This window comes from Megascapheus bottae, chromosome 17, assembly GCF_031878675.1.
Source record: "Megascapheus bottae isolate mThoBot1 chromosome 17, mThoBot2.hap1, whole genome shotgun sequence".
NCBI classification, from domain to species: Eukaryota; Metazoa; Chordata; class Mammalia; order Rodentia; family Geomyidae; genus Megascapheus; species Megascapheus bottae.
This window is the reverse complement of record NC_143525.1, coordinates 34,105,721-34,118,098: the sequence shown is the minus strand read 5'-3', so window position 1 is coordinate 34,118,098 and position 12,378 is coordinate 34,105,721. Positions and strand designations below refer to the sequence as shown.

General features: G+C 42.4%; 1 protein-coding gene across 3 annotated transcripts; it reads right to left on the bottom strand.

The window, feature by feature from the left end:
• Positions 1–82: 82 nt before the first annotated feature.
• Zpbp2 (zona pellucida binding protein 2) lies at positions 83–11,745 on the bottom strand. 3 transcript variants are annotated; one of them, XM_090350777.1, is made up of 8 exons: positions 11,530–11,745; positions 11,340–11,405; positions 8,848–8,973; positions 7,255–7,416; positions 5,324–5,542; positions 3,322–3,404; positions 1,915–2,095; positions 83–547 (listed from the first exon to the last, which is right to left on the bottom strand). In XM_090350777.1, the coding sequence occupies exons 1-8, from the start codon at positions 11,576–11,578 to the stop codon at positions 453–455; spliced, it is 981 nt and encodes a 326-aa protein (XP_090206903.1). In that variant the 5' UTR covers positions 11,579–11,745; the 3' UTR covers positions 83–452. The 3 variants fall into 3 exon arrangements, with proteins under 3 accessions (XP_090206903.1, XP_090206904.1, XP_090206905.1); XM_090350778.1 differs by having other exon boundaries at positions 11,633–11,745; XM_090350779.1 differs by lacking the exon at positions 7,255–7,416.
• Positions 11,746–12,378: the final 633 nt, after the last annotated feature.

Below are 12,378 nucleotides of genomic sequence, written 5' to 3'. Positions count from 1 at the left end.
ACAAGGGCTAGCTATTTTTTGAGTCTGGTTACAAAGGTAATATACATTGTTTTACATAAGAGTGATTTCAAACAAATTAATATATGGAAAATATAAACTTTTTATTACACTTCGCTACTCTTCTTGACCTTAATATAGTCTTAGGTACAAAGCAAGATTCAGTTTGTGTACAATAAAACATATTTCATTAAAAGTCATCCACCAGTACTTTCCTTTGTACACTGGAGATATTGGGTCAAATGCTTTCTTAGCATTTAATGTTGCCATGTCAATGAATTTTTAGAAGTTTCTAAAATGTTTGCCTTCCAATGTTTTAGTCTTACTGGTTCTATTTTATGGAGTCAGCTGTGTTGCTCTAGGATGTGACTGAATCATCATAGGTCCCCTTCCTCCACTAGCAGGCAGCAATGCTTTCATCTCTAGTCTTCATACTGCTGAGTTTTGTCTGTTGTTTACGGGCAAGATTTAGCTCCATAGGTATGGACAGAAATGCAAATCTGACATGTTACATCAACATCGGGACTAAAAGTCCCAGGGCTACAAACCACTGCAAAGGAAAACACATGAAGCGGATCATTATACTTTAGAAGTACTTCACATCAATAATATACATATCTTCAAAATCATACCATTTCTACACCTTTACCCAACATATTAAACTGACTAAATTGCATAAGATTATTTATGAATTTCAAGCTTTATAATTTGGTGATCATTAAAGGTAAGAAGAGGAACTGGGGGTGTGGCTCAAGCCTGAAGCCCCGAGTTCAAACCCTAAAACAGCCCATACATACATACATACATACATACATACATACATACATACATACATGTGTTAGAATTGTATTTTTCTCGTTAATATAAGCTTTCTATCATCTTTTTTTTCCAGTCTTGGGTTTTGTCAAGGCTAGCACTCTACTATTTAAGCTCCACACCACTTCAGGCTTTTTCTGTGGATGTAGTACCAAGGAATGACCCTATGGCTTCATACACGCTAGGCAGGCACTCTACTGCTAGGCCATGCTCCCCGCCCTTTGCCATTTCTTCTATGGTGGCACATATTTCCAGTTTTCTAGCACTTGTTTCCTCATTTTGATGCTTTATAGGTAGGCCCATTGTTTTCCTTCATGGTACAGATGCGTAAGTAGAACACTATAAAATGTTTATCATGTAAGAGTATACTTTACTAAGAATAAGAATATATATATTTGCCAGTCCTGGTGCTTGAACTCAGGGTTTGAGCACTGTCCTTGGACTTTCTCAAGGCTAGTGCCCTACCACTTGAGCCTCAGCACCACCTCCAGCTTTTTTTTTGCCAGAACTGGGCTTGAGCTCAGGACCTGAGCACTATCCCTGGGCTTTCTCAAGGCTAGAGCTCTACCACTTCCAGCTTTTTTCTATGTATGTCGTACCGAGGAATCAAACCCGGGTCTTCGTGCATGCTAGGCAAGCACTCTACCACTAGGCCAAACTCCCAGCCATCCAGCTTTTTTCTATGTATATGGTACTGAGGAATTGAACCCGGATCTTTGTGCATGCTAGACAAGCACTCTACCACTAAGCCAAATTCCCGGCCCAAATATACAATATTTATAGCTAGATTTTTTATATCTCTTTAGCCAAATATTTTTTGTAGAATTAATCAGTGAAAAGATTATCATAAGTGATTATATAACCTAGTTTTTTTTTTTTTTTTTGCCAGTCCAGGGCTTGGGCTGAGAGGGCTTGAGCACTGTCCTTGGGTTTTCTCAAGGCTAGAGCTCTACCACTTGAGCCACAACACCACTTCTGGCTTTTTTCTATGTATGTGGTACCCAAAAATCGAACCCAGTTCTTCGTGCATGCTAGGCAAGCACTCTACCTCTAGACCAAACCCCCAGCCCCATAACTTCGATTTTTATAGTTGATAATTACCACAACAGCTAGCACAGTTGCTATGTAGGCCTTCATTTTTTCCAAAGCCTGGTCGACAGCTATCCATACGTACAACCTGAAAACTATGGTCCACAAAATGCATAGCGGGTACACTTCTGTTAAAGTGGTGATATAAAATATTTGCTTGGCTCCGAAAAAATTCTTCTATCCGATCTCTTGCCTAAGATTTAAAGACCAGAGAAAAGTATGATTACTAAACTATTAACCATATTCTTCCTCCTTTGTCAGGGGCAATGAAATATAGTGAAAAACAGCTATGCTTTGTACATTATAAATTCTCCAGAAGTTGTATATTAAGACAAAAAATTAGGCTAAAACTAGTCTAGCCTTGAACTTATCAACCACTATCAATGCACATGTAAAATGATTAAGGAAAAAATCAAATAAAAAATCATTTGAATTACTTATGTCTATTCCACATTGTAGATAACTGGACTTAAATCTAAGTGGATATAAATATAGCTATTTTTTGCAAAAGCAGAATTTGAACCCAGGGCTTCATGATTATTAAGACCATACTCCCAAGCCATTTTCTTTTCTGTTTCTGTCTCTGTCTCTCTCTCTCTTGCAGTACTGGGGTTTGAATTCAGGGCTTTGGAGTTGGTAGGCAAATAATCTATCACTTTGAGTTGCACCTCTAGCATTTTATTTAGTTTTGAAGATGGGGATCTCAATACCTTTATTCAGAACTTGTGATTTTCTTGCCTCAGCCTTCTAAGAACTGGGATCATAGGCATATATAATATCTAGCCCATTAGTTCTAACTCTATATAATCTTCAAGAAAAAAGGAGCCCAATAAAATGGAAACCTTTTCTCTAATCAGCATTAAAAACTAATCATAGATGAATTTTGCTCTACTTTTGGGAGTTAATATCAACTTAATGCTTTCCATAAGTCATGCACAACATGGTATGGCTTTAAAGGTATAGATTATAAAGGGATGAGCTCAGGAACAAGACTAGAAGGGGTTAATACAGATATGATTTTGAAGAACTACTGATTTAACCTAGGGTGAAATGGTTGTGAGGTGGTTCTCCAGGCTGCTGTTTAATCATCACTTGGGACACAAAGACCAGGGTTCCATCATTCTTTTATAAATAGAACACATATTAATCTGCGAGCTCTATATAATTTTGCAGATATACTACTACAAAATAACACCTTTTAAGATAGCCAGAGAGAATAGCCCCGAATTCAAGCTACAATATTGGCACATACACACACAGAAAATTTGAAATTTATTCTTTAGAAATGCTTTTTATTGTTGATAAAGTCACAACATAGAGACAGGTTGTGAAGAAAGAAAATTTTAATTACTGAAATAAAGTATTTACAAAAATTTATAAAAAGTTTATTGTATTTGGCACTTACAATGAAATTCTCACCTGGAGGATATTATGATTAGTGATATCTTCACAATCAACAGACACATTGCATGCATTTTTCCACCCTGGTGCAAAAGGATTAACTGCGGGTTGAAAACAATAGATTCACAAAAGGATTTTAAACAGTTTAAAACATTTCACTAAAGCTTTATTCAATATGCATTCATATATACATTTAATCCAATCTTAACAGTAAGTTAAGTTACACAAGCTGAATAATTTATACATTGTGAATTTACTCCACCTGGGGGTTAATGGCTATAATTACAAGTCTTTAACATGGAAGCAAACTGAGTTTGGTTATTCCTGTCTGTAAACTCTCAAATGCACTATTTAAAATTCTACGAGAAGTTATAAGTGGAATATTAACTGCACAGTTAAAGACTCTATTTATAAATGATACTGACTTCTAAATAAGTAACTATATATTTGAAGGCAAACAGATTAGAATCCAAGGCTTCATGCTTGCTAGGCAGGTGCTTTGCCACTGAAGCCACACTTCCAGCCCTTTTATGCACTGGTTGTTTTTTGAGGTAGGGCCTTGCTTTATGACTGTACTAGCCACTGTGCCCAGTTCTGTCATTCTCCCACAGCTAGGATAACAAGCCCAGGCATTGTTTGAGAGGGAGGCTTTCAAACTTTTTGCCTTAGGCTGGCTTCAAACAACGATTCTCCAATCTCTGACTCCTAAGAAGCCAGGATTATGAAATTAGGCTATCCCGGCTCTGAGATAATTTTTTTTTTTATTGATCATGGGGCTTGAACTCTGGACCTGGCCATTGTCCCCGAGCTCTTCAGCTCAAGGCTTAGCTCTCTACCCACCTGAGCCACTGCACCACGTCTGGATTTTTCTGGCAGTTAATTTGACATAGGAGTCTCATGGACTTCAGTGCCTGGCCTGGCTTTGAATGGCGATTCTCAGATCTCAGCTTCCTGGGTATCTAGGATTATGGTCATGAACCATCAGTGCCCAACTCTGAGCTAATTCTTGAGACCAAAATCAGAGCCTCTCTGTCCCCTGAATGTGGCAGTGCAGATATGGGCAATGTCACCTTCTGCCCTGCTCAAAATGGTATGTCACCGCAGGGTCAGTGCAGTTGGGGAGGTGTCTAATAAAGAGACTCTCTGGAATACCTTTACAATCCCTTGCCTGTTCAAAATCCGCTTCCAGTGAAACACATGGCTCCTACACAAACTAGTTGTGGGGACAGAGCTCAGGGCCTGAGCACTGTCCTTGGACTTTCTCAAGGCTAGAACTCTACCACTTGAGCCACAGCACCACTTCCGGCTTTTTTTTTTTTGTTATGTATGTGGTACCGAGGAATCGAACCTGGGTCTTCATGCATTCTAGGCAAGCACTCTTACCACTAGGCAAAACTCCCAGCCCCTAGTATGTTATTTTTATTTATTTTTGTGTCAGTTCTGGGCTTGAACTCAGGACCTGGGCATTGTCCCTGAGCTTTTTCTGCTCAAGGCTGGAGCTCTACCACTTAAGCCACAGATCTACATTAAGCTTTTTGGTGATTAATTCAGGGAAAGAGGCTCCTGGGTTATCTTGCTTAGGCAGGTTTTGCACTACGATCCTCAAATATAAGCTTCCTGAGAAACCAGGATTCCAGGCTTGAACCACTTGTGACCAGCAGTATGTTAGGTTTTTGTTTTTTGTTTTTGTTTTTTGCTAGTCTTGGGATTGAGCTCAGAGCCTGAGCACTGTCCTTGGACTTTCTCAAGGCTAAAGCTCTACCACTTGAGCCTCAGCACCACTTCTGGCTTTTTTCTAGGTATGTGGTATCGAGGAATTGAACCCAGGTCTTTGTACATGCTAAGCAAGCACTAGGCCAAACTCCTAGCCCATATGTTAGTTTTTAAAACTATAACAGGCAACAATATACTGGGCTACTTAACATTCACAACTTATTATCTATAAGACATCATGTTCATATGATAATTTTATAATCAGAATTGAGGCCTAAACTCATAAAAGTAGTGTTAATTTTTTTACCTTGAAAAGCTATAAATAGCTCATTTATGAGGCCACGGTCTGGAATTTTAACAAGATGGCATTTATATGATGGTTCTATGACATGGCACGACAAATCAGAAATTAGATTATCCAAGATTTTCTTTAGCACTCTAAAAAGCAGGTCATTAAATCTTCCTATACAAGACTTCGTGGTGAAACGCAAAGCCATCTGATATGAATAATCAGGTTCCCTATAGGCTTTGAAAAAAGATGAAAGTAAAAACAAATGTGGCTAGCATTAATTTCCTCTGCCAAACAATTTTTTTAAAAAAAAATGCAAACCCTTTAATTTAAAACTCATTAACCTTGCATATAAGCATGAACTTATTTAATAAAACGATTTATCAAGTTTTCTTCACAAAATATATTTTCTTTTTCTTTTTGCCAGTCCTGGGGCTTGAACTCAGGGCCTGAGCTGCTTTTGCTCAAGGCTAGCAATCTTCTACTTGAGCCATAGCACCACTTCTGGCTTTTTCTGTTTATGTGTTACTGAGGAATTGAACCCAGAGCTTCATGTATGGTAGGAACTCTACCACTGAGCCATATCCCCAGTCCCCACAAAGTATATTTTTAAAACTTAATGCTATTTTCATCTGATATTGGATTGGTTATACAGATAAGTTAACAATATGAAGAAAAAACTAAGAATGTGGTTGGTTATACAGATAAGTTAACAATATCAAGAAAAAACTAAGAATGTGGTAGAGTACTTGCCTAGCATGCATGAAGACCCGGGTTCGATTCCTTGGTGCCACATACATATAAAAAAGCCAGAAGGGGTGCTGTGGCTCAAGTGGTAGAGGCTCTAGCCTTGACTGAGAAAGCCCAAAGACAGTGCTCAGGTCCTGAGTACAAGCCAGGACTAGCCCCGACCCCCCCCAAAAAAAACCTAAGAATGTTTTGGGGAAAATTCTTTTTTTTTGTGGGTTATGGGGCTTGAACTCTGGGTCTAGGGATTGTCACTGAGCTCTTCAGCTCAAGACCTGTGCTCTATCACATTAAATTGCCTGTTAGAATTGTGATCGTTTGTGCTTACAGACATAGGCAGTGGGAAATGGAAACTTGAAAAAAAGGTAATTCAAGATGCATTTGCGTTGATGTTAAGAGTTTGCTAATGAAACTTTTTTTTTCTTTTTTTGCCAGTCCTGGCTTGAACTCAGGGTCTGAGCACTGTGCTTGGGCTTTCTCAAGACTAGAGCTCTATCACTTAAGCCACAGCACCATTTCCAACTTTTCTATGTATGTGGAACTGAGGAATTGAACCCAAGTCTTTATGCATACTTGGCAAGCACTCTACCACTAGGCCAAACTCCTGGCTCAAAATACTTCTTATGTTATAATGATTACCTATAATAGATTTTTTTTTCTCTTGTTGATCATGCTCTCGAATTCTAGGCCTAGACGCTGTCCCTGAGTTCTTCAGCTCAAGGCTAGTGCTCTACCACATTGAGCCACAGCAGTACTTCCAGTTTTCTGGTGGCTAATTGGAAATAAGAGTCTCATGGACTTTCATGCTTGGGTGATCCTCAGATCTCAGCCTCCTGAGTAGCTAGGACTACAGGCATGAGCCACTGGTGTACGACTAATAGACCCATTTTTTTTTTTTTTTTTTTTTTGCTAGTCCTGGGCTTGAGCTCAGGGCCTGAGCACTGTCCTTGGACTTTCTCAAGGCTAGAGCTCTACCACTTGAGCCTCAGCACCACTTCCAGCTTTTTTTTTGTATGTATGTGCTACCGAGGAATCGAACCCGGGTCTTCATGCATGCTAGGCAAGCACTTTAACCGCTAGGCCAAACTCTCAGCTAGACCCATTTTTACTAAAGGAAGAAACCTAGTACTTTACTCTGACTCAGGATAAAGGGGTAAATTAAAATATGCATTAAATATATAAATTAAAATATGTATTCTTACCAAAGATCATAAAATCATATCGCTTCTTTACAACAGTTTCTTCTTGAGTTTCTGCTTTGATAGTTTTATAAGAAAGAGTACATGTGTAAAGTCCAGACAAAGCCTCTAGAAAATCTTTCACCATCAGCTGTCCTGTGTTTGATACACTTATTCGATTATTTCCTTAACAGAAGTGGTAATTATGTGGTTATTTAACAAATAATAATTCAAGCATTATTCAGTAAGCTTGGGGTTACAAATAGGCACTAGTTTAAAAAATATATTCTCTTCAATAATCCATCAAAATATTCTATCATCTTACTCTATGAAAAATCATATAGGATGGGCATGATTTTGATATATATATATATATATATATATATATATATACATATTTTTTTTTTGTCTGTCATCAGACTTGAACTCTGGGTCTGGGCATTGTCCCTGAGCTCTTCAGCTCAAGGCTACCGCCCTACCCCTTGAGCCATAGCACCACTTCTGGTTTTCTGCTGGTTAACTGGAGATAAGAGTTTTATGGCCTTTAGTACCCAGGCTGGCTTTGAATCATGATACTCAGATCTCAGTCTCCTGACTAGCTAAGATTACAGGCATGAGCCACTGATGCCCAGCAATTTTGAAATATGTATTTTTTCTTTGATTCATTTCTTACCACTTAGTTTCAGGTTGTTTAACTTGGTAAATGAGATATTATTTCTTCACAGAAATCAATAATAATTCTTCTAACACCACTGAAAATTATATATTAGATATTTCATATTCCTGGTGACACAGGGTAATTTTTTTTAAAAGATTTATAAAAAATTTCTGAGCTGGGCTCAGTGGCTCATGCCTGTTAAGCTAGTTATGGCAAGAAGCCTGATATAGCAGTATCTTGGTCAAGGTACAAGCCAGGTCAAAAAATGAGGCCCTATTTCAGTGCAAAAAAAAAAAAAGACTGGAAGTGTGACAAATGTGAGTTCAAATCCCAGTACTTCTTCTCACAAAATTCTAAACTAATACAGCTTTAGAAGTAGGATAAAAAAAATGACTGCTTTAGGGATAGGTGTGTGGCTCAGTAGTAGAGCACTTGCCTAATAAAGCTCTGGTTCAACCTCCACCACTGACATTAACTCACATGAAAACCACTGCATAAGTAGTGCATGAGGGACAAACTAAGATAAAAATTATATTTAAAATTTAATTTCATCCTTTCAATAATGACTACTTTCTGTCATGATGTTCATACTTTTTTTTTTTTTTTGCCAGCCATGGGCTTTGAACTCAGGGCTTGGGCATTGTCCTTGGGCTTTCTCAGGGCTAGAGCTTCACCACTTGAACCACAGCACCAGTTCTGTTTTTTTTCTATGTATGTGATACTGAAGAATCGAACCTGGGTCTTTGTGCATGCTAGGCAAGCGCTCTACAACTAGGCTAAACTCCCAGCCCTGCTCATACTATTTTTAAAAAAGGACATATTAAAATGATTTTCTGGCAGAGACAGGATTTCAAGTTCCAGGTAGAGTTCGAAGTCACTCTGGGTTACATATAAAGACCTTGCCTCAAAACAAACAAGAACAACAATAATAAAAAAAAAAAGAATGTCAAATAATTTACCTGTTAATGCCTTTTCATTAGGCCCAATCCACAAATAGGTGGGGTCCACTGTTTCTTTATTAGCACGACCAAAATCCATACAGATGAGGAATGGGCTATTCTGACGTAATTTTACATATATTTTCACTATGACAAAATAAAATAATGTGTAACCAAATTACATAGCAAAATCAAGAAATACACTTGTATTATTTTGTCCTAAGGGTATTAGGTTTTGATTTCAGTACTTTAAAAATGACATACAGGACCAAGAGTGTGGTGCAATGGTAGAGGCTTCTCTAGCATGTATGAAGCCCTGGGTTTGATTCCTTGGTTCCACATACAGAGAAAAAGGTGGAAGTGGCGCTATGACATAAGTGGCAGAGCACTATTCTTGAGCAAAAAGTGTCCAAGGACAGTGCCCAGGCCCTGAGTTCAAGCCTCAGGACTGGTAACATATATATATATATATGTATATATACATACATGCATATTTATTTATACACACACACATATATATATATATGACTTTGAACATTTGCTAGCCTTTGTTTAGAATGACTAGCAAAGCCATCCTCATTACTCTCAATTGTAACTTTTCATCTCATGTAGTTAAAATGTACATGACACATTTACCAGTCTAATATACAGATGTGGAACTCTAATCATATTTTTGAAGGGATAATGGAATTAAAGACCAGAGAAATATTTTTTATTACAAAATGATTTAAAATATCATCATTATCCCAAAGGGAAATGAGAGGGATCTGGCTTTCAACACTGTAAAAATTCCTTGTTGGTAACAGTAATTAAGCCTATGTGGAGTATGCTAGGAAAGTGTTCTGCAATTATCTACTGGGATTAGGATTTGGTGGAAGTAGTCATGGTATGCTTGGAACCAGTGTAGTTCCACAAGATAAATTTGAAGTCCACTATGTGTAAGGCTGAGAACATATAAACACACTACTCTTCAACTTGTCAAATAGTGATGGCACTGATAAGGGATATAGGGTTCAAATATGAAGAGGTTCCAAACATAACAAATACAGAAGTCGCTCAAAGTCACTTAAAAAGTAGCCAGGTGCTTTCTTTCCTAAGGGAGTATCGGAAAGTTCTAATACAGCATTAACAGTTGAGCTCAACCTTTGCGGGTATGTAGCTCTAGTTAGTAGATCTTGCAAATACAAGGAGAGATAAGAAGCCTTCTAACAGACTTCTGGCTCTGGAAATCACTCCTTGAGTGGATACCAAACCGATCGGTGACTTAGGCCTATAATCCTAGCCATTCAGAAGGCTGAGATCTGAGAAGGGTGGTTCCAAGCCAGCCAGAGCAGAAAGTCCATGAGACTCTTATCTCCAATTAACTTGGAGATGGAGCTGTGGCTCAAGTAGTAGAGCACTAGCCTTTGAGTGCTTAGGTACTGAGTTCACGCCTCAGGTCCAGATTTCCTCTCCACCGCCCCCCCCCCCCCCCAAAGTTGCAAAACAGCACAACTTCTGGAAATGAGGAGGACATCAGGGCCAGAGATTTGCGTTGAATTTGGGCTCCCTAAGAGTTGTGTAGCTCTAGACAATGTGTCATAGCTAAGGCTGGTGTCGATGTTAAGGGTAGAGTCCTGCAACTTTCCCTAACTGCAGAGTAGAGAAGATGCCCGGGACCGAGTACAGATGCCCAGGACCGAGTACAGATGCCCGGGACCGAGTACAAATGCCCGGGACCGAGTAGATGCCCAGGACCGAGTACAAGTGCCGGGACCGAGTTCAGGTGCCCGGGACCGAGTACAGATGCCCAGGACCGAGTACAGATACGCAGGACAGTGTACAGATACCCAGGACCGAGTACAGGTGCCCGGGACCGAGTACAGATGCCCAGGACCGAGTACAGATACCCAAGACAGTGTACAGATACCCAGGACCGAGTACAGATGCCCAGGACAGTGTACAGATGCCCAGGACCGAGTACAGGTGCCCGGGACCGAGTACAGATGCCCAGGACAGTGTACAGATAACCAGGACCGAGTACAGGTGCCCGGGACCGAGTACAGATGCCCAGGACAGTGTACAGATGCCCAGGACCGAGTACAGGTGCCCGGGACCGAGTACAGATGCCCAGGACAGTGTACAGATGCCCAGGACCGAGTACAGGTGCCCGGGACCGAGTACAGATGCCCAGGACAGTGTACAGATGCCCAGGACCGAGTACAGGTGCCCGAGACCGAGAACAGATGCCCAGGACAGTGTACAGATGCCCAGGACCGAGTACGGATGCCCGGGACCGAGTACAGGTGCCCGGGACCGAGTACAGATGCCCAGGACCGAGTACAGATGCCCAGGACAGTGTACAGATACCCAGGACCGAGTACGGATGCCCGGGACCGAGTACAGGTGCCCGGGACCGAGTACAGATGCCCAGGACCGAGTACGGATGCCCAGGGCGGAGGTGATGCCCAGGGCAGGCCTGCTCCGGCCCCAGCTTGCACGCCAGGCCTCGGGGAGTGAAGAGCTCTCATTACCTGGGTGTCCTAACGTGCCATAAACAAAGCCTTTCTTATTGAGCAAAGAAGAACGTTGCGATCCGACTGCGGAGGAAAGAAACCACGACATTTTAGTTAGAAGAGGAGGCGGGGCGGGCGATGCCCAGGAGGAGGCAGCGGGCCAGGGACCCCCGGGCGGGCCAGGGATCCCCGGGCTGGCCGGTCCCACCTCTTGAGAGGGAACAGAGCACCGCGAAGAACAGGGCCCACGCTCGCATCACGGCTCAGGGGCTAATGTCGAGGGAGGCGTCGACGGCTGGGCTCCTTCCTACCTCAGCCCTAGCCCAGGGCCTCCCCATCGTTCCTCCACACAGCGGAGCAAACCGCCAGGGTGGTCTCCCCCACCCGTCCCTCCGTGGCTACCGCTGAGGCGGGCTCGCCACAGAGCGCGTGCGCGCGCCTGCGCCCGCCTCGAGGGCGGGGCGGGGCGGGACGAGCGCGCGGGAGGCGGGGCCGCCCCTGGGCGCATGCGCGCCGGCGCGGGGCAGCCGACAGCGAGCGTCGCGTCTGAAGCCTCTTTTCCCGCGCTCTGTGTGGCGAGAGTCCAGGCGCGTTCGCGGAAGGGGAGAAGAGTAATGGAACTTAGCGTTTCGGGGGGATTGACTTGGGCATTGTAAGTCTCCAGAAGGAAGGTGCTGGGAGGGAGAGAAGCCTGTTGAGAATCTGGCCCAGGGATTCTCGGTGGGTGTCTCCTGTGGAGCTCTGAAGCTGTGCTCGGCCGATTTCACACTCAGGTCGGTTGGTTGGTTTGTTGCTTGTTTTTGTTTTTTGCCAGCCCTGGGGCTTGAGCTCAAGGCCTGGACACTGCCCCCGAGCTTCGTTAGCTCCGGGCTCGCGCTCTACCACGTGGGCCACAGCGCCACTTGTGGCCTTTTCTGGTGCCGGCCCTGGGGAGCGGAGCCCGGGGCTTCAGGCACGCTGGGCCAGCACTCTGCCACCTGCCCAGCCGGGTGCGTTCAAAATCAAGACCCCAGAGAGCCACAGCGCCCTCCACCTAGGCGCCTCCAGGCCTCCCCTC

Coding starts and splice junctions, on each gene's coding strand:
- Zpbp2 (XM_090350777.1), bottom strand. CDS start 11,578: ATGCGAGCGTGGGCCCTGTTCTTCGCGGTGCTCTGTTCCCTCTCAAGA. Junction 8,974..11,339: donor TGGCACGTTAGGACACCCAG/GTAATGAGAGCT, acceptor ATTTTGTCATAG/TGAAAATATATGTAAAATTA. Junction 7,417..8,847: donor TAATGAAAAGGCATTAACAG/GTAAATTATTTG, acceptor ACTTCTGTTAAG/GAAATAATCGAATAAGTGTA.